Source organism: Lepidochelys kempii, chromosome 5 (genome assembly GCF_965140265.1).
Source record: "Lepidochelys kempii isolate rLepKem1 chromosome 5, rLepKem1.hap2, whole genome shotgun sequence".
NCBI classification, from domain to species: domain Eukaryota; kingdom Metazoa; phylum Chordata; order Testudines; family Cheloniidae; genus Lepidochelys; species Lepidochelys kempii.
In genome coordinates, this window is record NC_133260.1 from 52,590,730 (window position 1) to 52,616,645 (window position 25,916).

The 25,916-nt window shown below is 42.8% G+C and overlaps 1 protein-coding gene across 4 annotated transcripts in view; it reads left to right on the top strand.

Annotated features, from left to right (window-relative positions):
• Positions 1–2,433: 2,433 nt before the first annotated feature.
• The window catches only part of ATG10 (autophagy related 10), a 143,577-nt gene continuing 120,094 nt past the window's right edge, over positions 2,434–25,916 (top strand). For 3 of the 4 annotated variants that reach the window (XM_073344400.1, XM_073344397.1, XM_073344399.1), the window contains exons 1-3: positions 3,280–3,424; positions 5,867–5,992; positions 11,259–11,375. In XM_073344400.1, the coding sequence (XP_073200501.1) occupies positions 3,371–3,424; positions 5,867–5,992; positions 11,259–11,375 (297 nt within the window). In that variant the 5' untranslated portion in view covers positions 3,280–3,370. Of the gene's footprint in view, positions 2,732–3,279; positions 3,425–5,866; positions 5,993–11,258; positions 11,376–25,916 lie in introns of those variants that run through there. The other variant, XM_073344398.1, reaches the window with a different exon arrangement.

A 25,916-nucleotide genomic window follows, 5' to 3' on the forward strand; every position in this document is an offset into this window, starting at 1 on the left:
CGAGACACCACTGACTTCCTGAGGAAATTACAATCCATCGGTGATCTTCCTGATAACACCATCCTGGCCACTATGGATGTAGAAGCCCTCTACGCCAACATTCCACACAAAGATGGACTACAAGCCGTCAAGAACACTATCCCCGATAATGTCACTGCTAACCTGGTGGCTGAACTTTGTCCCCAAATGTAAAATAGTTATGGGTAAGGACAAAGTCACAATGTATACCTTCAGATCAGCGGCACTGCTATGGGTACCCGCATGGCCCCACAGTATGCCAACATTTTTATGGCTGACTTAGAACAGCGCTTCCTCAGCTCTCATCCCCTAACGCCCCTACTCTACTTGCGCTATATTGATGACATCTTCATCATCTGGACTCATGGAAAAGAAGCCCTTCAGGAATTCCACCATGATTTCAACAACTTCCATCCCACCATCAACCTCAGCCTGGTCCAGGCCACACAAGAGATCCACTTCCTGGACACTACAGTGCTAATAAAAGATGGTCACATAAAGACCACCCTATACCGGAAACCTACTGACCGCTATTCCTACCTACATGCCTCCAGCTTTCACCCTGACCACACCACACGATCCATCGTCTACAGCCAAGCTCTGCGATACAACCGCATTTGCTCCAACCCCTCAGACAGAGAGAAACACCTACAAGATCTCTATCAAGCATTCTTACAACTACAATACCCACCTGCAGAAGTGAAGAAACAGATTGATAGAGCCAGAAGAGTTCCCAGAAGTCACCTACTACAGGACAGGCCTAAAAAAGAAAATAACAGAACGCCACTAGCCGTCACCTTCAGCCCCCAACTAAAACCCCTCCAACGCATTATTAAGGATCTACAACCTATCCTGAAGGATGACCCAACACTCTCACAAAACTTGGGAGACAGGCCAGTCCTTGCCTACAGACAGCCCCCCAACCTGAAGCAAATACTCACCAGCAACCACATACAACACAACAGAACCACTAACCCAGGAACCTATCCTTGCAACAAAGCCCATTGCCAATTGTGCCCACTTATCTATTCGGGGACACCATCACAGGGCCTACTAACATCAGCCACACTATCAGAGGCTCGTTCACCTGCACATCCACCAATGTGATATATGCCATCATGTGCCAGCAATGCCCCTCTGCCATGTACATTGGTCAAACTGGACAGTCTCTACGTAAAAGAATAAATGGACACAAATCAGATGTCAAGAATTATAACATTCATAAACCAGTCGGAGAACACTTCAATCTCTCTGGTCACGCGATTACAGACATGAAAGTTGTGATATTACAACAAAAAAACGTCAAATCCAGACTCTGGCGAGAAACTGTTGAATTGGAATTCATTTGCAAATTTGATAGAATTAACTTAGGCTTGAATAGAGACTGGAAGTGGCTAAGTCATTATGCAAGGTAACCTATTTCCCCTTGTTTTTTCCTACCCCCCACCCCCCAGACGTTCTTGTTAAACCCTGGATTTGTGCTGGAAATGGCCCACCTTGATTATCATACACATTGTAAGGAGAGTGGTCACTTTAGATAAGCTATTACCAGCAGGAGAGTGGGTTTGTGTGTGTGTGTGGGGGGCGGGGTTGGGTTAGAAAACCTGGATTTGTGCTGGAAATGGCCCAACTTGATTATCATACACATTGTAAGGAGAAAAGGAGAAAACCTGGATTTGTGCTGGAAATCACTTTAGATAAGCTATTACCAGCAGGACAGTGGGGTGGGAATAGGTATTGTTTCATATTCTCTGTGTATATATAAAGCCTGCTGCAGTTTCCACGATATGCATCTGAGGAAGCGAGCTGTAGCTCACGAAAGCTTATGCTCTAATAAATTGGTTAGTCTCTAAGGTGCCACAAGTCCTCCTTTTCTTTTTGCGAATACAGACTAACACGGCTGTTACTCTGAAACCTGTCATTGTAAGGAGAGTGATCACTTTAGATAAGCTATTACCAGCAGGAGAGTGGGGGGGGAGGAGGAGGTATTTTTTCATGCTTTTTGTGTATATAAAAAGATCTTCTACACTTTCCATAGTATGCATCCGATGAAGTGAGCTGTAGCTCACGAAAGCTTATGCTCAAATAAATTGGTTAGTCTCTAAGGTGCCACAAGTACTCCTTTTCTTTTTGTGAATACAGACTAGCACGGCTGTTACTCTGAAACCTGGATAGATAAGCTAAGTGGCAATAGAATACAGAACATCTGGCCTACAGTAGACTCACTACTTCCAGTTTACGCCCGCCTGGTGGTAACTTGAATGTTATAATCGAATGTGGGGAAACTTCCTTTATTCAGAGAATCGTTCTGGGAGCTGATTCAGCTTCAAGGGCTGCATGACACTTTTTTTTTTTTTTTTTTTTTTAAAAGGACTAAACTCCTTATAAAGAAAAATAATTGCAAAGGCTCACAGATTCTGTGTGCTGCTCACATGGGGCTGGGCGCGAGTCACAGGCCAGAGCTCTTTGAACTTGCCGGCTGCTGCTAGGACTCCATTGAGCCTCCCAAGCGTTCTGAAGCGCGGGATCTGGGCTTGGGCCTTGTGGGCGCAGCGACTGAGGGGAAGCAGGAATAGCGGGGCCACGTTCCCTCGCTAAGCAGAACTTCCTCGCCGCCCCGGTGCTAAGCCTACGCCGGGGCCGCTGTCCGGACGCTGCGAACAGGGAGGCGCGTTCTGCGCTCACCCGCTGTTAGCGCCTCTCGCGCTACTAGGTGAGCCGTGCAGGGGGGCCGGCCGGCCGGCGTGTTCGCGGATTGCGCTACACGCTGGGGGTGAGCGGGGGGGGCCCAGGCCACCTGGAGCGGGAAAGTGGTTTGGGCGGGACTCGCCTGACCTTGGGCCAGGCCGCCCCGCAGCTCGGCGCGTCCTGCCGCTAGGGAAAGGCGAGTTGGGCACGGCAGCTTCTCCCTCCTGGGGTCAGCCACAGGGCGGGCCCAGGGCTGCCGAGGCGAGGGCCCGAGCGGTTGCTCCCTCAGCTCGTGTCTAACGCTGCCCCCCGGCACGAGGGGGTGCTAGTGCCGGAGGGGGCAGGGCTCGCCCCATTCGGCAGCCCCTGGGCCCTGCCAAGGCCTGGCTGGGGGACGCTGGGGCGCAGCCCGAGGGGCCCCTCTGCCGGCCGCCTCCTGATCGCCGGGCTCCTCCTAGCGGTCAGGGGCTGCGCCCCGCCCAAACCTGCCGGCGCGGAGAAGCTGCCAGGAGCCACTCACGCACTGTGCCTTGCTGCTCCTAACGGCCGCGGGGCGCGGGCGCATGCGCAGCAGGCTGCGTTGGGGTCCCTGGCCTTGCCTCTGTAACCCGTGCCTGAGCCGGGCCGTTCCCATGCGCAGCGGCGGGGGGGGGGAACCTGCTGAATGTCCCCACCGGAGACTGGCAGTAGGCGGCGGAGGGGCGCAGTGCTGTCAGCGGTATGTGGCTGTGCGGGTAGTGCTCTGGCAGTGTGCTGCCTCCCCGGTGTCCCGAGAGATCCCTCGCGGAACCCCCTCCCCAGGCTGGATGCCGATGCCCTTCACCCAGGATTCCTCCAACCCCCCGGGGCATTTCCTCCACCCCAGGTTTATAAATTGCACCCTGCACACTCCCCATCCTGTGTCTAGATGGAGTCCCGAGAATACTGAGACCCGTTCTTCTGTCTGTGCATTTCCCTTGGTGCCTGCCTGTTTTTGTACCTTGTTGTGTGCAGGGTAATTCCTTTCCTGTGCTTCGAAAGGCTCATCTCCCTTTCCTTCTCCTTTGTATTTTTCTCCCCATCCTAACCACAGTATTTCTCTCCCCTTCCGTTTCTTCCTCTGCCCTAAGTGTTCCCTACCCTATCCTAGGTGTTTACTAAAGCACATAGTTCTATTTAAAATGTTCGTTAGAACTTCAGGATCTTTACATGGCTTTGTACTTATTGCTGTTTTGCATCTTTGATCAAATAGAACGAGAAATTTAGGAATCACTGACATGTTAATCATATATATTTTTCCTTTGCTCTCCTCTTCCCACGTCTATGAAACATATAGTTAAAGGTTTGGTCCATTCACACTGAAAATAATGTGGTTTAAATTATATAAATACATTTGTTATGTGGGGAAAGTGGGAGTTTAGTGATTTTAGGGCTAGATCTTGCTAGCTGATGAGCACCTCCTATGAGAAGGTATGGCCATCAGCCCACATTTACTGCCCAGACACAAGGTACATATTTATTTATTTTGTCATTAAATATTTGTATATAGTACCATAGGGGCCCATGATGTCTTACAGAAAGCATAAAAACACAGAGCCAGATTTTGTGCTACAAGGGGTTGTAAACTGGCCATGTCTCCCCATCTGGCATCTGCACCATCTCCTTAAAACCTCTCCTATAGGTGGGTGGGTAGAGGGTGTGGTTGAATCATGTTGTGTTCTGGCAATCTGCAAGTGGTAGATGGCACTTGTGTGCTATAACCAGCCAGTGTTAATTAAAGTGCATTGAGGAATGCTTTAATCTCTGCTGGGGCAGACACAAAAACTGCTCCCTTGCAGTATCCCTCCTCTGTTACATCCAGCAGAGAATCTATCCCACAGTCTGGTCCCAAGGAATTTATATCAATTTGAAGATTGACTTTATTTCCTAATTTGAGTTACTGTTGTAATATTTAACTTCTTTATAACTTTGTTCAAGCAATGTTGCTCTAGGGCAAAATCCTGGTCCTAGATTTATAGGTTTCAAGGTCAAAAGGGACCGTTGTGATAATCCATTCTAAGCTCTAGTATAACTCAGGCCATAGAACTTTCCAAATATAATTCCTAGAGCAGATCTTTTAGAAAAACATCCAACCTTGATTTTAAAATTGTTGGTGATGGAAAATCCACCATGACCCTTGGTAAATTGTTCCAGTGCTGAATTATCCTCACTGTCAAAAACGTATGCCTTATTTCCAGTCTGAATTTGTCTAGCTTCAACGTTCAGCCATTGGATTGTGGTATACCTTTCTCTGCTTAACGGAAGATCCCATTATAAAATATTTGTAACAGATTTATAGACTGTAGTCAAGTCACCTTTTAACCGTCTCTTTGTTAAACTAACTAGGTTGAGCTCTTTGAGTCTATCACTATAAGACAGGTTTTCTAATCCTTTAATTGGTCTCATGGCTCTTTTCTGAATTCTCTCCAATTTATCAACATCTTTCTTGAACTATGAGCACCAGAACTGGACACAGTATTCCAGCAGCGGTCACACTAGTGCCAAATATAGAGGTAAAGGAACGTTCTACTCCTATTCAAGATTCCCCAGTTTATGCATCCCAGGATCACATTAGCTTTTGTGGCCATAGTGGCACACTAGGTGCTCATGTCCTGTTGAAACCTACAGCAGTTTTACCTTTGACTTCTTTGGGACCAGGATTTGTCCCTTGGGGCCTAGTCCTGCAATGTGTTGTCCTGAGAAGTGCTAAGAATGCTCAACCACCCTTGGTGTTAATGAGAGTTCAGAGCACTCGCATCTCACAGGAGATACTTAGCATTTTGTAGAACTGGGTCCTTTCTTTTGGGAAAACCCCCTTATTAAATGTTGAGGGCCTGCCTCTAGAATTTATATGATAGTTTGGTCTCACTAGAACTACTCATATTTGTAAAGTTGCTCATGGGTGGAAGTATGTGCAGGATTCGGATCATATAAGAAGACACAGTCCCTTCCGTAAAGGCTTTACAATCAAAGAAATAAATCTTTATTTTAGTTTAAGAAACAAAAATATTTCTTTAAAATTGTTTATGTACTGGTTATTTTACTGTTGAATTGCTTGTATACCTTATATATATAAAACCAGTACAAATTATTTTTAGTTTTCGTTACAGCTGCCAATCCTAACGTTCCATTTTCTGTGCAGATGTCACTTAACTTGGATTCTGAAGATGACTTCTGTTTGGAAGAAAATAGATTCAAGCAGTATTGTGCAGAGTTCATTAAACATTCACAGCAAATAGGAGATGATTGGGAGTGGAAAAGTATAAAGGTATGGGTAGTAATTTGATATTTAATAAAAACGTATTGTTGTAAGGTTTTCCCTCATCCTACAGCCTGGTAAACCAACCAAGCCCCAAACACATGCCCCATTATGCGAGGCATTGTGAAAACACATAATGAGAGACTGTTCTCACCTTGAAGAGTTTGACCTAAATAAACAAGGCAAACGCAAGGTGGGAGGATAAAGAGAGGCACTGAGAGGTGAAGTGACTTCTCCAAAATCAGACAGCAGGTTACTGGGACTAGAATCGAGGTCTCCTGAATCCCAGTCTCATACAACCATGTTACCTCTCCAATCCAGTTTTCTTTTTCTGACCTCACATATTTTCCTTGTCTGAAAACTTGCACCTACTTTTAACTTAGTTGTAGACAATATCAAAATGAGACGTTCAGATGTAATTTGCCTTTTTCATTTATAAATTTTTTCCATTAATTACTGAACACACTGGCCCAGATTCTCCTCTCTGGTGTGAACATTTTGTGTCACACTGCTGGATATAGAACCTAAACCTGGGGTAGTTAGGCATGAGTGGATCACTCAAGGGTAACAAGATACATCTGGTGGGGTACAGCATGCATAGCAACTTCTAATCCACCCTCTTCCCAGCTTCTCTGTGCTGGGGCTGCATTATTGACCTTTTGTTGTGTTTGCAGTGAGCATGAGTTAGAGCAGAGGTTCTTAACCTTTTTCTTCCTGAGCCACCTCTTCCCCTTCATCAGAACACTATAAAAACTCCATGGCACACCTGTGCCTATAAAAGTCAGGACCAGCGTTAGGGGGCCCCATGAACCTAAGTTGCTCAGGCTTCAGCTTCAGCCCTGGGTGGCTTTGGCTTTCTGCCCTGGGCCCCAGTTAGTTTAATGCCAGCCTTGCTTGGAGGATCTCCTGAAACCTACTCGCAGCACCCCGGAGGGCACCGAACTGCTGGTTGAGAACTGTTGAGTTAGAGCATCTCTCAGGTTGCTCTCGCACACACATCAGAGAGCTTGGCCCTTTACGCAGAACTAGAAAATGCAAAGATGACTATAGCTGAGAAACTAGACCAGTAATTCTATTTAATGACTTAGTCCCTCGCCATCCTTTTCTAAAACTTTGGGGAAAACCATGTGCAATGTTTAAAGTTATCTTTATAATATTTTAAAATACATTGAAGGCTTGTAGATCTGTGACAATACTTTCCCTATAAACTAGAATTTAAGACTCTCACTGCAAAAAAGGCAGGACTCTGGTAAAAAGGAAGAACCTGGCTTCAGCCACAAAATTGCAACTTCTCTTTAAATCACAGTTTTTTAAAAGAGTGAAAATATTAGCAAAAGAGTTACAATGCACCCTTTCATATAGGCAGCCATTTGAAACCTTAGATTTCAGTCCAAGGCTATGTGTCTGAGGAGTTTATTCAGAACAGAAAGATGCTCTGAGCCTCTATCAGGAATTCAATACTTGGGTCAAAGTTTGAACTTTCTGTGAAATAGAAGCTTGGCTGAAAATAGTGAAATGAGACAGATTTTTTTGTTCTCACATATAAAAAATGGTGAGATTTTTTTTTTAATGGGCCAAGTTGGCGACTCTGTGATTCCAGATTGTGATAAAAACTTGGCCATGGAGAACATCCATTTATTCAGTGATAATCAGGGGAAGAAATTTCCCTTGAAAGAGATGAGTGTCTCAAAGCAGAATGGGTTATAGACAGGTTTTTTGTTGCCTTTCCCTCTCTCCCCCCCACAGTGTGTGTGTGTGTATATATATATATATATATATAATATGTGTGTGTGTGTGTCATGAACAGTTTGGTGTACTCTTAATGTTGCTGATGTCATTTACTTGGAGCCCATTCCTGCATTCCATACTCACATGAATAGCTTCTTTGATGTCAGTGAGGCTACTCATGTAAGTTAGGGTTGTAGAACTGTTAATAAATTTAGTAGAAATTAAGTTAATGATAAAACATCCAACTTTATGTGAATTAGGCTATCATGTCAAACTCACCTGGTCTAAGCAAAACCCTGTATTTATAGATGTGGAGGGTGAGGTCCATATTATGTTATAACCCTCTCTTGTCAAGGGAGAACTACCATGTGCAGTGTAGGAGTGCATCACTTATAGACCTGATGAAGCTGAATTTGGTTAGTAATACTGAACATTGCACAAATTAGGCAATTATATCTACTCTGCTAAAGCCATATATGCATTTGCTTTCATTATAATTTTTTTTCATAGGCAAATAGGTTAATCTCATTCCCGTGTAGCCATGAGTAACCATGTCAAAGGCTATTATGACCCAAATATATTATGATCTACACTTATTTTTAAGCCAGTTTAAGTACAGGTGAACTGTCTTCCCTTATTTTAAGGAGAAAAGTCCTTACAAATGTATTGATTCATTTATACATAAATATATGTTGTACTAGAGAAGCTCTGTAACATGGGAGATGCTTATCTTTCTTGGGTGCCCTATGCCCAGTGGTGTCAAGGAGTGCCTTCCCATCACCTTGCTGGTATAAAATAGAGATTACTAACCCCACAGATTCCTGGCTTTCATAGATATATCTTCCAGAGAAAATATAGGCTGTAGAGTTTGGAAGTATGTAGAGACCCCCTCAGGAGAAGCTGGTTCAGGGAAGTGTATATTACATGCCCACCCCTGCTCCAGAGCTCATTGTACACCCCCCCACCCCAGGGCAATTCAACCCTGTGGAGGGCAGGTGGTGTTTCTTCCATTCTTCTTCTCCAAAGATTTTCTACCCGTGTAGGCAGGTTTAATTGCCTAGTGCAGCTCTCTAGGAGGTCCACAAATCGAAAATTATCCAGAAAGCCACTTAAGTGGACTCTCTGGCTATCCAGGTCAGGCCTATGTTTTCAGTCATTTCTGTCCACTTTTTGGATTGCTCTTATGGCAATTCATAACTGAGGCTGCAGCTCTTTCTGCCATCAGGGACATCCCATGTATAAGCACACTCTCGGTGAATTTGGCCCACTGAGATTTAGTGGGAAGACAAATATAGCATGGCAGCAAGAGAAGCTAAGAGCAAGGCAATGTCTCAAAACATTATCCGTGTTAAAAAAGTTTACTAACAAAAATATATATATAACCAGCATTATCATATTGTTTCAGGTATGAAACTTGAAAAGAACGAAGTACACAAATAGCCCATAACAGATGCTGCAGTTAAATATATTTTGTAATATAGGAAAGACGAGACAGAATGAGTGTGTCAGAATGGAACACATGTTGATTTAAAGATCAGAAGAAACTAACTAAACTGTGTCAGAAATGGTAGATTAACCAAAGAGTTAAATGATAGTTAAATTTGCAGACTTGTCAAGCAATTTAATGCTACGTTAATGAGTTTTGTTCAGAGACTTTTTTGAATGGAATCCTTTTACATCACATGTTGCACATATGCTTTCTGTGTTTGTTTGTCTAAAATAAAATGTAATGAAACAGCTAATAAAACCCCAATTTATTTGTTTCCTTTCAGAAATAAGTCCATAGCATGCAGATACTATTTATTGTTCTCCATGCATTTTTGCTGCCTTTCAGGATATGCTTTTTCCAGCAATCCATTATTAACATGTTCTCCCGTCTCTTATTTCTAATTGACAAACTCATTTACAGGATGTAAATCAGGGTGTGAGGAAACCCACCAAAAGTCTTTCTCCAACCTTGTGCAGTTTTGCAAGGACCCTTCACAATACCTGTGGTAAAAAGGGAATGAAGTCTAGGAAGGGTCATCATGGCCATGTCCATCTTCCCCGAGTCTGAGGCCCAGGCTGTTCTCTCTTAAAGAATGGAGCAGATTGCCTCAGACAAGCACTGTTTCTGCAAGTGCACATACCTCTGGTGTGCAGAACAGCAAACTCTCCTCTTAAGTGCCCCTTATGGAGAAGTGCAGCTCTGCAGTGGTCCGTGTACAAGGCAGTGGTGTAAATGCCCATATATTGTAAAGTATATCGTAGCATGCTTGTATGTTGTTTAAATGAAAAAAGCTGATCTATAAAAAAAAAAAAGATGAAAATTGTTAATCATCTGAATGATCAAAATGAGAGCATGTTTAGGGTTAATTTGGTCCCCTCACCCCAGTTCTGACTTTCTGTGTGAGACGTTATACAATCCAAGAGGGAAAAATCCAAATTAATCCTGGGGGGGTTTGCTGAGATTTGGGAAATTTGTTTTGGTGTGACTACATGGTTGTAGGTATGCAGGTACAAGCCCTTACTACAGATATACTGCACCAGTGCAAAATAGGGCATGAATTGGTGTGACATAACCTGGGAATTCATCCAGGTAGGTGGTACTGGTGTGAGCCCTCTCTTACACCGGTACACCTTATCTAGCCTATGGGTTTGCACGGACTACATCATGTAGCTACACTTGGCAGAAACCTTCAGTAGAGAGAGATGCTAAGTGTCTTGTTTAATTTAACCAGCAACCCCTGTTCTGTTGTCACTGTTTTTATAGATGTTATCTTAATATTGTGAAACTGTCCTTTAACTGCCTTTTTATATGCAAAAGGTTTTAGATTAAAATCTAGATTTTAATGAGCATTCAAGGGCTTTACTGATAGTAGGCTTCAGGCATTCCTCTCTGATGCAGTTTTAAGAACATTAATAGTTAGTGTTTTTTAATGTCATCAACACTCTTAATTCTGAGAAGATTCTATTTTCATCCAATACACATTAGGCCCACCTTGTGCAAATGGGACAATTTCCCTACCTGGAGTTGATTTGTACATAGTTCATGCCATTTTGTTGGAATAGTCTTCTTATGATTCTGTTCCTGGGGGAAAAAAAAGCTTGGTGTCAGATACTAAAAATGACTGAGACTACGTTGCTCTGTCTGTCTCCTACGCACTATTTCCCATCTCCTGAGACCTTCCACCTAGGCCCTCAGCTGCTCAACTCTCTTCCAGACCTCAATACAATGTTTTCCAATAGCTCCCTTGTGCCACCCCTTCTGGTACACAGATATCTAGCACTGATGCATTATCTTAGCAGCTGTATCATATTTTATTTTAATTAGTAGGGCAGTTGGCCTCCTCTAAAGCTGTTAGAATTACTCTGAACTGGCCATGAGGGGATACTGAAGATTAGTGCAGTTAGGACCCTCTACCAGCAGGTTCAGAACTTTATTATGCCAAGCATTGGTGCCAGAATTCTGTGTTTTATTTATTCTGTAGAATGGTGGTAGCAGTTAGAACTTTGCATATTTAAAGGATTACTGAAAATGTTTTTGGTTTGTATTTTCTGAGCACAGGACTTTCCTGATGGTTATATGAGTAAAACACACTTCCAAATGAAAAATGGAAATACCTCATTAATTTTCAAGGACAGCACTAAGGAGAGTGATGACCAAATACTGACACACGTTGAGGTAAATACACCTTTCTGTATTGATTTGCCTTTAAAACTTTTGTATAAAAAATAAATTATGAGCAGAATGTTTTCTATTGCTTAGAAAAAACAAAACCCACTTTGGTACCTGGTATACTAGCATGTCGTGAGACTATTCAGGTCTTGAATGATTAGTGAGTTTGAACAGTCTTCATGTAAAATCTTATCCTCTTACTTCCAGTTTATACGTGAATTGGGGAGGAAACGGAGTGGCCTCAAGGCTTAATACACACTCACAGCCTCATCATGGAAGGACAGTACTTATTTGTACCATGATATACCAATATTAAGGAAATATTGACTTCAAAAAAAAATCAAGATTTACTTACCTAAGAGATAAATATTAATCAAGGCAAAATATGAGGTCAGTTACCTTGAGGGACAGTAAATTGATATTTACTGAAATATATGAATTGTGAATATTTTTGAAAATCTTAGAGAGAGAGAGAGAGAGAAATCACTTCATTGTGGCATCAGTTTCTTATGCAGTAAAAACTGTGGCACTTTACCAACCACACCCAAACTCCCTCCCTCCATATAACTCTTAGTCAAAAATTCCAGTTAACTGGCACCTTCCATTCCCCCCCAACATGCCAGATAACAAAGCTTTTACTGTGTATAGTGCTTTTTTTTCTTCCGAAATTAACTTTTAAAAAGAAAAAGTAAAGTTGAGACTCATTTCTCACTGAGCTCAGAATGAATTTATTTAAATACGTGATCTGATTTTTGACATTTCTCCAGACTTTAGTATTATTTACCAATCGGGAGATACACAATAGAAACTTACAGTCTTGTTTCATGACTATTTTCAGCCAATCATAAGCCAGGGTTCTTTTTTGAGGAGTGCCCCTGTGGGTGCTCCGCTTTAGGTAAATCTGCACCCCTGCACTTGTACTCCTATTTTTGGTAGTAGTGCCTAGTTGGGTCGCACATGTGCTGTCCCCGTCTCATGCTGCTTCAAGCTGTGCGACCAACCCTCTTAGTTCCTTCTCTACTGCCCCTTGCTTGAGATGGAGCAATTGGCAGCGCTTGTGATCTTTATATTTAGTCTAGCTTTAACTTTAAAGTACTAGTTAATTAATTAGCTAATTGCTCTGTCTCTTCCCCATATATTTATTTCTTTAAAATTTTTTTTTTATCTTAGGAATTTAAGTTTCAGTTATTAGGATACCCGTTACTGTAGTATAGTTATTTCTCCCATGAGGGAGGGCCCTATTCAAAGGGGCATACCTGGCTCCCTGGATTTTAAATGTTACCTCACTTGCCAGTCGTCAATCCCAGTTTCTGATGGGCATTCAGAGTGTGTCTGCTGCCTTGGTGAGACACACATTCCACATAAATGCTCCCACTGCCACAATCTGAAGGCCTGTGCCAGGAAAACAAGGGACCTACAGCTAAAATTCCTCATGATGGAAGTTTGTGCCTAGCATCCGATCTGGGATCACGGACCCCCTCCAGGGCACTGGTCTCCAATGGCGGTGTCTGACAGAGGTTCCCCACCATTCTCTTAGAGGAAGGAGCACTCCGACAAAGAAACTGGTTCTGACCTCCTCTTCTTGGGAACCTTTCAAAAAGGGACATTCCCTGATCCATCAGCCCCCATCGGTACTGACCGCACTGAGACAGTCCACCTCTGAGGTAGCGGGACTGTCCAGTACTATGTGAGCCAAAGACCTTACGTGAGCTAGCTCAGAAAAAGGCACAAAAGGGAAACCTACCAGCCTTGCCTCCGTACTGCTGGAGCCGCTCAAACATGCGGCACTGAGCAGTGCAGCAGCGCTATAGTCTATGGCGCCAACTTCTGCCTCCACAGTGTATAGTGCACGATCATTGGCACCGGCAACCATGGTAAAGGCACTGGTACTACCGACAACACCCTCCTCAGTACCGATGCTCTCGGTACCACAGCAATTTCTCTGACATGAAGACCTTTTAGTCTCCTCAGCACCAGAATCTCCACTCCTCGGTACTGACCTTACTCCAGCATGCTCGATACCATGCCAACTTACCACACTACCCAGATCAGCTCCTCCTTTATCCAGCGACAAGGATGATTAAGGAAGAGGAAATCTACTCCTCCCATCACTCCTTGCCTATCCACACAAGTACCGGACCAGGTCCACTAGAGAAACATGAATACCACCCCAGATCTGAAACTCAATGATGATACATACACCTATGGATGCTGGCACTAATGCCATTCCCACCACAGTGGCCTTACTGAGACCTATGGGCAGTGTATTGCCAACACTATCCTAAGCCTCCCAGTCCACACAAGGAGAGGTCAAGGCATTCTCCATCACCCTCTGAACCTCCGGAAGAGACAGTGGAGGAACTGGAGGAGATTTCAGATCAGGAAGTCACCTCAGCTGCCAATTTTTCAATCTCCTCTCTGGATGAAGCTATCATGCTCCCTTCACCACGATGGGGGATGACTTTAAACAGTTCCAAGAACTATTTAAAAGGATCGCAGATTCACTGAAGATATCACTGGAAAAAGTTGCGGAGTCGCAACATAAGTTGTTGGACATCCTCTAGACTTCAATCTCTTCCAAGATTGCCCTCCCAGTAAACAAAGTGCTTATGGACCCAGCCAAGACCATCTGGCAGACCCCATCAACAATTTCACCCGTCTCTAAAACAGCATATTAAAAAAAAAAGAAAAACTACTATGTCCCTTCCAAGAGGATGGAATTTCTATTTTTACATCCTATGCCAAACTCTCTGGTGGTAGAGGCTGTGAATGAGCAGAGGAAAAACCACCATTCCAGATCCACCCGATATGACAGGGACTTGAAGAGATTGGATCTTTTTGGTCATAAAGTTCAACGACTGTATAGTTCAGGATTGCAAACTAAAAGCATTAGTGGCCAAATACAATCACTCCAGTTACTCAAACATCTGACTTTATTGAGGACATACCTGAGGACAAAGAGGAAGAATTTAAAGCTTTCATATACAAGGGTCAACTCCTAGCTTGCACAGCTTTACAAGCTTCACTGGACTCTGCAGACACGGCAGCACACTCCATTGTCATGGCCATAGTAATGCAACAATCTTCCTAGCACTGCCTCTCAGGTTTTCCCCAAAGAGGAAAATGAACTGTTGATGATCTCCCATTCAAAGGCCCCAAGCTGTTCGCAGCCAAAACAGATGAGTTCCTTCACACATTGAAGGACTCCAGGGCAACTCTGAGATCCTTGGGCATATACACACCTACACAAAAGAAAGAACAGTGGAAGTATTACTTGACACAAAGATCTAGATCTGTGCCCTACACCCAACCTCAGAGGCAATATGGCCTGCAAAGGTGAAGGGAGAGACCTGCAAGGCAGAGCCCACTCCCTTCTCAGCCCTCAGTGTCTCAGCAGTCTCCCTCTAAACAGTTTTGAGGGTTTGGTCAAGAAACACAGACACCTTCCACTTTTTCTGTTGTTGGTCAATGGGTATTAGAAATCGAGACTGGCTATTCCATCCAATTTACCTCCATTCCCCCCTCCCCACCCTCTATCCCCATTCCTCTTTAGGGGCCCTTCTACTGAGATAGGAGGTAAACCTGTCTCTCATGCCTAGGCGTAGTAGAACCAGTACCAACACAACACAGAGGGAAGAGTTTCTACTCCCATATTTTCTAACCCACAAAAAAAAAACCCAGAGGATGGAATCCCATTCCTGACTTAAGAAGACTCAACAAATTCAGAAAGACATAGCGATTCAGGATGGTCATGCTAGCAACAATAATTCCAGCATTAGAACGAGGGGATTGGTTCTTGGCCCTCGACCTCCAGGATGCATATTTCCACATAAAGATACATCCCTCACATAGGTAGTTTCTCATATTTGCTCTGGGAACAGATCGTTTCCAAAGTACTCCCTGTCAGTTTATCTATGGCTCCAAGGTGATTCTCAAAAGTTCTTGCAGTGGTGGCAGCTCACCACTGCAGACAAGGGGTCATAATATTCCCTGATCTGGATGAGGAGTGCTTACTCAAAGCTTCAATTCAAGAAGGGGCCCTAGCAGCTACTGAAAAGATACAGCTACATCTACAAATAAACGAACACAAAACAACAAAAAACAAAACACCCCAACGTTCATACCTGTGCAGAGACTGGAGTTCATTGGGGCCTACCTTGACTCTCTGGTAAATCTGGGCGGAGAGGCTGTAGCTTCCACTCTAGTCAACCTAATTGCTATAACGTAAGCCCACCCACAGACATCGGCCAGGACTTACTCCCAACTGTTAGGCCATATGTCAGAAACAACATTTGTCATCATCACACCAGACTGCATATGTGATGCCTTCAAGGCTGGCTCAGGACAGTATATTCCAAACAGACAGTATAAACAAGTGTCTTATGATGCCAACCAAAGTAAAAAATTCTCTACGTTGGTGGACTCAACCACATAACGTTTGCACAGGAGTTTCCTTCACACAGACTACTCCATCGATGATATTCACAACAATACTTTGTTAGGTTCAGGGGGCACCTGCACAACGACACGATCCAAGGCCTCTGGTCCCCATTGGAATCAACATTACATGTAAATCTGCTGGAGCTGCGGGCAGTTCATAAAGCATGCTCACACTTCCTACCCATGATCAGGGACAAGGCCATAAAAGTGCTGACGGACAAGATCACTGGTATGTTTTATATAAACCACCAAGGAGGGGCATGGTCATACTCCCTGTGCACAGAAGCCATGCTACTATGGAACTGGTGCATCTACCACAACATCATCATCTCAGTCTCCTGCCTACCAGGATGCCAAAACACCACTGCAGATGCACTGAGCAGAAAGCTTTCCCAGCACCATGAGTGGGAAATGAACACCAGGGTACGACAGAACATATTTAGACACTAAAAGAAAAGGAGTACTTGTGGCACCTTAGAGACTAACCAATTTATTTGAGCATAAGCTTTCGTGAGCTACAGCTCACTTCATCAGATGCATACTGTGGAAAGTATAGAAGATTTTTTTATACTCACAAAGCATGAAAAAATGGGTGTTTACCACTACAAAAGGTTTTCTCTCCCCCCACCCCACTCTCCTGCTGGTAATAGCTTATCTAAAGTGATCACTCTCCTTACAATGTGTATGATAAACACCCATTTTTTCATGCTTTGTGTGTATAAAAAGATCTTCTGTACTTTCCACAGTATGCATCCGATGAAGTGAGCTGTAGCTCACGAAAGCTTATGCTCAAATAAATTGGTTAGTCGCTAAGGTGCCACAAGTACTCCTTTTCTTTTTGCGAATACAGACTAACACGGCTGTTACTCTGAAACCTATTTAGACACTGGGGGTTTCCAAGAATAGACCTCTTTGCGACAGCCCAGAATGCAAAGTGCCCATGTTTCTGCTCCAGAGCAGGACTGGAACCCCATTCTCTAGGTGATACTTTTCTCCTCAAATGGGATGCACATCTACTGTACGCTTTTCTCCCACCCCCTCGCCTAGCCACGGTTGTACAAGATAAGAACTGACAACTAGAGAGTCATCTTGATAGCCCCCATATGGCCCAGAAAAATGTTGGTTTCCTTACCTCTTGAAGATGGCTGTGTGCCCACTACCCACTCCTCCACTTCTACCTCATCTCCTGTCTCAGGATGCAGGCCAAGTCTACCACCTGAACCTGGCAAGACTGCACCTGAAGGCATGGCAACTCCATGGTTCCGAGACGATTAAGTGATCTGTTCAGAGGAAGTAAAGGACATTCTTTTAAACAGCAGAAGGTCTACTACATGATATCTACCTGCGCAAATGGAAGAGGTTCCATACATGGTGCCAGAATAGGCAAATAGCAGCACCTACCTCTCCTTTATCAATGTATTGGATTACATGTTGGAACTCAAGAAATCTGGTCTCTCAATGAGCTCAAACAGGGCACACCTCACAGCAATCATGGCGTTCCACCACGAAGTGGACAAGTTTTTGATCTTTGCCCATCCTACCACTAAAAGGGTCTTCGTAACCTTTATCCTGCAATATGAGCCCATACTCTATCATGGGATCTGGTGCTGCAGTGCCTTATGGGGGGGGGGAGGAAGGGGGCTCTTTTGAGCCACAAGCAACATGTTCACTTCTCCATCTTTCAATGAAGGTGGACTTTCTGGTCGCTATCACATCTACCCGATGAATAGGAGAACTGGAGGCCCTCATGGCACATGCCTCATACACGTTTTTCAAAATGAAAGTTACGCTACAACCACATCCCAAATTCCTACCTAAAATTGTTTAATCATTCCATTTGAATCAATCCATCCATCTCCCATCATTCTTCCCAAAACCTAATGGGAACAAATGAGAAGCAATGCTTCATACCCTGGATCTCCAAAGGGCTCTAGCTTTTTACATTGAAAGGACAAAGTCTTTCAGAAAGTTACCAAAGTTATTTCTTTCCATCACAGAAAGATCTAAGAAAGACGCCATATCCAAACAAAGGCTGTTAAAATGGGTCTCCAGCTGCATTAACTTTCGTTATCCCCATCAACAGCTACAACCTCCACTGGGCATCTGAGCACTCTGTACATAGATAGCCTTCCTCAACAATGTGCCTATTATGGACATCTGCAAAGCAGCAACCTGGGTGTCAGCCCATACGTTCACACAGCACTATTCCGTAGAGTGGCACTTGTCATCAGATGCTCTTCTGGGACTTGAAGTTTTATTGTTCGCCATGACTGCAACTCTGAAGCCCTTCCCCTTCACCAAGGGCCACTGTTCTACAATCACCTAAAGTGGAGCATCCACAGGGGCACGCCCCTCGAAGAAGTAGTTACTGCACAGGGTGAGTAACTGAGGTTCTTAGAGATGGTTGTCCCTGATGGTGCTCCACTACCCTGCCTCCACCCTTCTACTTCAGAGTTTTTTCGCACCAGAGACTGTGCGGTAGAGAAGGATCCAAGGGAAGGTTGGCCACACAGTGCTATGTAACCGCCTGAGATGGTGCGTGATGGGGACATCGCATGTGTGACCCAATCAGGCACTGCTACTAAAAATCTCTGATTACAAGTGCAGGGGCGCAAATTCACCAAAAGTTGAGCACCCACAGGGACAACCATCTCAAAGAACCTCAGTTACTGCACAGGGTGAGTAACCTTTTCTTTTTCTCATATACAAAGTCATTTATGTATGTTCATTATATTGTATACTGCGTTGGACTGACTGACATACCTTAATATAGTCTGATCTTTTACCTGTATCATACCTTCAGCTAAGGTGACCAGATGAAACGGACAAAATATTGGGACACATGGGGGTGGGGGGAAGCGGCCGGAGCCGAGTTGCCGAAACAAAAACCAAACAAAAAAACCCCCAAAACCAAACCAAAGCCACAATATCGGGACAAATGGCATGCATTGGTCAGGAATCGGGACAGTCATCTGGTCACCCTACCTTCAGCCTTTTCACTAGCACATTCGTGTTTTCTCCAGATACTCTGATACAGATACCCAGTCTGAGATGAGGATTTTTTATATTCTGTTATTTTTTCAGTCTATTTAGTGACTGGTATGTGCCCATTGTCATGACATCTAGATTTGGCATAAATTAGTCTCCAACACAGTCAACATTATTGCATTATATACTGCTTGATAGGTCATACCCACAAGCAAATGACATATGATATCTGAATGACAACTGAAGCATTTTAAATTTACTTTTTAGATAAATTTTTGAAAATGAGTGCTAACAGCATTTGCTACTGACTGATGTTCTTTAGTTATCTCTCACAATCCTGACCTAAATTAACCCATCACTGTTTATGTACTGAGTTAATTTTTAACAGAAACTGACTGTTGTGCCAAATTCTTAGTACTTTTTTATTGCAATAAATTAACTCCCTTTAAGTGAGTGTTTTGAATCAGCACCACTTAAAACTATGGAGTCTAACTCTCAAGAGAAACACCAGTTCTACAGGTATTGACAAGGCGCAAAAAAAAAAAAAAGGGGGAGGGAGGTTTATAGAGCTAAATTTTTAATGTCCTAAAACATGGACCTAGATATCAAGCAACATATTATTTCAGGATCTTAATATGTAATATTTAAAATGCCTTAAGATTCTGTCTTATTATTACCTGTGTTTAAAAACACTTAATTTGTAACAGTGCTGCTTATATTTAAAAAAATAGTAAACTAAAACATTCTTCAAAATATACCTCATTTACTTTGATTGATGTGAGGGTGAAGTGCCTAAAATCTGTGATGTGAGGTGATTGCTGACTTGGGATCTAGTAAACAGGCTGTGGAGGGATGCTAACATCAGGAATATAAATATCTGGGTTGATTATTGTGAGAGCCATCAGGTCATTTGCTAAAATGCATGTAGGTAATATTTTAATAAGTGTTGGGATGGAGTCTTTGATCATGGTTCATGTTAGTAGCAATGATATAGAAATTCAGAAGAGAGGTTCTCAAAGATGAAATTAAGATTATCAGAAAGAAGGCATAAATTTAGAACCTTTGTAATTCCAGAGGTCTGTACAGGGGAATAGAGACTCCCAATGCATGGAAGAGGGTGTAGAGAAGAAGGATTTAAGTTTAGTAGGTTTGGATAACATTTTAGGACAAGAGACCCTTCACAGAATGGGTACTCTCCATCTAAACCAAAAGAAACCAGGTTGCTAACAACCAAATTATATCAAGTAGAAAATGGGGAGAGCAATCAGGTGTTAAACAATGAAATCTGCCATGGACCATTGAAACTATATATATCTAACAGTAAGTGGGAAGGCAGAAATGATGGTTGCAAAGGGAAAAAGGCAGGAGGACAAATCTGCTCTAGTAAACTAATCCACACCCTGGTGCAGTGTTCTATCGTTTCATACCTGAGATGTTGAAGTCACTCACTACTGTTCTAGAAGATTTTGTTGCTGCCTTAACTACTCTCAACATTCTTATCACTAAGGCTAGTTGTCACCCTTTTGGTAAAAATGAAAAAGTCAGTCTTAAATGGAAAAATAAGTCATGACTTCTTCAAATGAGGTTTTTTATTTAAAAATTGTGCTAAAATATTAGTCAAATAGGAAAATTCCATAAAATATATAGAATGTTTTCAGTAAATAAGTTATATGGTTTTATAGATCTGTCATCTCTAAACATCTCTTTATAAAGAAATAATTTTTTGCAGAAAAACTATTTGTTGGCAAGACTTAAGGCAGCACTACATTGGTTACATGTTTATGTTTGAAACTTTTTTTTATCATTATAAGGGCTAAAACCTTTTTTATTTGAAAGATAACGGTGCTCCACAGAGAACTATTCAGCAGTTAGTTTACTTTAAAAGTATAAAATAAAAAAATGCAGAATCCATGACAAATTGCGACAGTCTGATAAATGTTTCAGAGGAGCAGCCGTGTTAGTCTGTATTCACAAAAAGAAAAGGAGTACTTGTGGCACCTTAGAGACTAACAAATTTATTTGAGCATAAGCTTTCATGAGCTACAGCTCACTTCATCGGATGCATTCAGTGGAAAATACAGTGGGGAGATTTATATACATAGAAAACATGAAACAATGGGTGTTCCATACGCACTGTAACCAGAGTGATCACTTAAGGTGAGCTATTACCAGCGGGGAGGGGGAGGGGACCTTTTGTGGTGATGATCAAGGTGGGCCATTTCCAGCAGTTGACAAGAACGTCTGAGGAACAGATGGGCTGGGGAATAAACATGGGGAAATAGTTTTATTTTGTGTAATGACCCATCCACTCCCAGTCTTTATTCAAGCCTAGGTTAATTGTATCCAGTTTGCAAAGTAATTCCAATTCAGCAGTCTCTTGTTGGAGTCTGTTTTTGAAGTTTTTTTTGTTGAAGAATTGCCACTTTTAGGTCTGTAATCGAGTGACCAAAGAGATTGAAGTGTTCTCCGACTGGTTTTTGAATGTTATTTTTGACGTCTGATGTGTGTCCATTTATTCTTTTACGTGTCTTAGCCATTGCTATTCAGATCTAGATTCCTGTACTGGATGTCCACTGTCGTATCTGTACTTTCATGTTGAGGTTTATGTTCATGCAGTTTCTAGTTCCTGATCCTCTCCATCTATTTCTCTTATAGCAACTCTGTACCTGGTCTATTGTCACTTTTCTTTGTAGGTGAATGGACTGGTCCTAGTTGATACATTTAGAGTGTTGAGAAAGATCATAGAGGCAACACAGCTTTCTAGACATTGTTAATAGTAACTTCAAAATCTCAAATATAAACTCATTGAACAATGCCTCAGGAATTAGTTTGTAGAAACAATGTTTTGATAACAGAGTTGCTTCTCGGAGTGGCTCTGTCTGGCTTCTCTGGAGTTAGTCCTGAATAACACACAGGGATTTGTTCAGGAAGTGTGTGTGGTTCAGCCACTAACTACAGTAACCGTGTCCATAATATAATTTAGATGGTCTCATAGGGATTAACTGTAATGCTAAACTTCAACAACATCAACAGCCTGAAAGGAAAAGTCCATAGAATCAACAAGAAGGCTAGCAAATATCTTAGTAGAGGAACAGAAATTATGCATAGCCCAGAACAACAACAAAAGCAAAAAGGCAACTAACCACTACGGTTACATGGCAGGGTACAAGAGTATATTCAGTCCATAAAGGCATCCTCTAAATAATGGGAATCCAGTGCAAGGGATGCTAATAAAATAGAACTTCACTTTTGGTAGGCAAAATGGAAATTAAGAGGAAATTTGAAGAGCAAATTGCTGATGATAGAAGGAAATGTAATAAAACATGACCGTTACATGAGTGTAACTCGCATTTAAGTAATTGAATTAAAAAAATTAAAGCACATCAGAAGTAAAAGATGTTGCATGAGTCAATTGGTGTTCTATGATAGGGGAAAATGGTATAAATGAGGCACTCAAAGACAATATTGAAATTGCAGAGAAACTAAACTATTTATTTTCTGCTTGTTTTAATTTGCCCAAACATACTGTACTATAACTGTTTTTACATAAATATAAAATGTATTAATACAAACCACTTTACAAGAATATGCAGTGTATCTGTATTGAATCAGTTATCAGGGTGGATACAATTGCCAACATTAACAAAATGTTAAAAAAAAAACAAAAAGAGAAAGGTGCTAATCTCATTACTCCTATACTAGGAAATAGATCAAATAATTTGATCAACTATTTTAGCTTACTATACAAATAGAAAGTTAACTTTTCAAGTTTGCCAGATTTTTCTGACTGTTATATATGATACCAGTCTAAATGCTTTTGGACAGATCTTGCAGTTGGAGTGGTAAACAATGAAAGGGTCAACTCTACAGAGCAGCCTGGATCATGTGGTAAATTGGTCCCACTTAACAAAATGTGTTTTAATAAAGTAAATGCAAGGAATATATCTAGGAACCAAGGTGAAATTTTGCCCCCATTAAAGTCAATAGTAGTTTTGCTGCTGACTTGACTGGGGTCAGGATTTCACCCCAAGATTATAGGTCACACTTGGAGGATTGAAAACTGTATTTTGGAAAGCAGTGACTCAGAAAACGACTTAGAGGTTGTGGTAGATAACCAGGTGAACATGAGCTCCCAATGTGATGCAGTGGCTAAGAGAGCAAATGCAATCCTTAGATGTATAAGTGGGGGATATAAAGTAGAAGTAGGGAGGTGTTTTACCACTGTGTGATGCTCTGTACCTCGGGGGAACACCCAGCACCCCCATGTTCATCCTTGTAAAATGATTGTGTGGTATCCAGTGCAAAGTTTGTCATGTCCGGTGTTTTCGGAAGGCTGATGATGTACTGAGCATGATTGTTATAGTAATTGTTACAGGTTATAATTTCATGTATATAGTTAGAGGCTAAAAATGTATCCTCATGGCTTAAAGCAAGCCCAGGAAAAACACTCTCCAAGAACAGAGAGGCAGTTCACACCTCATCAGGGCAGGTATGGGACAAATCCAGCCCAGCCTCACAGGAATTAAGGACGCTGGTGTAGGCAGCAACAAAAGAATCTGTTAGACTCTCGAGGGAGTCACCCCCTTTCTTTTGGTCAGTTTGGAACTGTGATAAGGTAATGCTCACCTAAAGTGGGGGGTAAAGCCAAGAGGGAAGAAAGGACATGATAAAGGGAAGAAACATTTGCCATGCTCTCTCTTTCTTCCATCTACATCTGCAGACACCACACCAAGCAACTGAAGCGCTGATCAAAGGGGAGAGCCTGGCTAAAGAGCATTCAGCCAGCCTGTGGTGAGAAGCATCTAAGGTTGTAAGGACATTGAAAGCATTAAGATCAGCTTAGAATGTGTTTTGCTTTTATTTCATTTGACCAAATCTGACCTGTGATCTTTATAGTTAATACATTTGTTTATAATCTATCTTTATAGTTAACACATTTGTTTGTTTATTCTACCTGAAGCGGTGCATTTGGTTTAAAGCGTTTCAGAGATTCCCCTTGGGATAACAAGCCTGGTGCATGTCAATTTGTTTGTTAAATTGATGAACTCATATAAGCTTGCAGTATCCAGCGGACATAACTGGACACTGCAAGGTGGAGGTTCCTAGGGTTGTCTGGGACTGGAGATATTGGCTAGTGTTATTCTGTTGCACAATCCAAGGAGCAGCTTACATGCCAGAGGCTGTGCATGAACAGCCCAGGAGTGGAGGCTCTCACAGCAGAGCAGGGTAAGGCTGGCTCCCAGAGTCAAGGATTGGAGTGACCTAGCAGATCACCGGTCCGGATCACACGTTGTATATGGTATTAATTCATGAGACCACTACTGGAATAATAGGTCCAGTTTTGGTGTCCACACAAACTGGAAAGGGTTCAGAAAAGAGCTACAACAAGAGGTCTGGAAAACCTGCCTTATGAGAGACTGAAGAAGCTTAACATTCTTTTGGATAAACAAAATAGATTAAGAGTTTACTTGTATAAGTACCTACATAGAGAGAAGATTTCTGATAATTGAGGTCTCTAATCTAGAAGGCAAAGACATAGCAAAATTCAGGAAACAGAAGCTGAAGCTAGATAAATTCAGACTAGAATTAAGGCGGACTTTTTTTTTTTTTTTAAACGGTGGGGATAATTAACTGTTGGAACAACTTATCTAGTAATGTGGTGGATTTCCCATCACTTGAAGTCTTTACGATTGGGTGTCTTTCTTAAAGATATGCTCTTTTTTAAAGTTTGACCTAGATATAGGCTTGATGCAGGATTCCCAGGGTGAAGTGCTATGGCCTCTTTTATGTAGGTGGTTAGACTGGATGATTTTAGTAGTCCATTCTAATGTTAAAATTTATTCCCCAGTCTAGCTCCTTTGCACCAGTTGTGATCAGGAAGAAATCCCACATTAAAAAGCACCCACAATCTGCAGTCCTATCAATGTGATCTGTGGTTTCCTCTGAAGCAACCTAGATGGGTCCTGCTGTAGAATACATGGTTTACTGATCTGTTCTAGTATAGGAATTCCTGTGTTCCCAACGTAATATTAAAGCAACCCAAATGATCATTGGAGAGGCAGTATATAACTGTAGAAAAATATCTCTGTTTAGATTATTCAGGGCATGTTGTCTGTGGGCCACTGTCTTAATCCCATTGAAGTCAATAGGAGTTATGTCCTAGAACTAGGATTTAACTCTTACATGTGTTAGAAGTTCCTGTGCTAGTGTAATCAGTTGCTCTTCTGGTTCTGTAAATATGTTTTTCAGTTTGAAAACAACACAAACTACTAAGATAAGGACTCCCCAGGATTTAGATGCGTAATTGTAGTGGTTTAGCTGCAGGGGTTCCTCCCTCTCCAGGTCCATGGGAGGCCACTCCGCCTCACTACGTCTCAGTGCGTCACCTACCATGGGGAATTAGCAGGACGACAAGAGTCTATAGTCCGGGTTCATGTTCAAGGGTCGAGTAACAAATGCAATTAGGTAGCCCAGGCTCTTAGTTAGCGCTGGGCAATGAGTCTATCGCTCAGGCCTGTATTCAGGGTCAAGCAGCAAGGGGTTCGGGCATCCTGGCTCCGGCAGATGGCCAACAAGCACTGGCTTCTTGGCCTAGAGAGGGGGAAGGCTGCCACTCCAAGGTTGGGAGGGCAGGGGGAATGCACAGGCCCACGCACTCCACTGCACTCCGGCCTAGGGTGCAAACAGTGGCAGTGGCATTTGCCACTGGGTCAGTGGGGATCCGGACCGCAACACACTGACTGGGTCGACAGCACTAACGCAGCCAGACTAAGGTCGGCTGTCCCTGGGCCGCTTCCTAACTCCCCCTTGGGGTGCACCTGGGTCTATAGAGGGTTGTCCAGATCATTTGGGTAGAAGGCCTTTGGTAATCCTGGCAATTCTTCTGTGATCTGGCCAGCATATTGGCTCTGGCTGCTCTGGCCAGTCCTCAGCTCCCAAGGAGCCTGCTGCAGCCTTCCAGCTCAGGAGCAAGCAGGAGGCATCTGGCTCCTCTGACAGCTGCAGCCCAGCTGAGCGCCCAGATCCCCCTTTTATACTTTCTGTCCCACACACTGACTTTCAGTGGGAGGGGTGAACATGGCCTAGGGCTTAGTGAGTGGTTCCTCCCCCTCTGGGTCC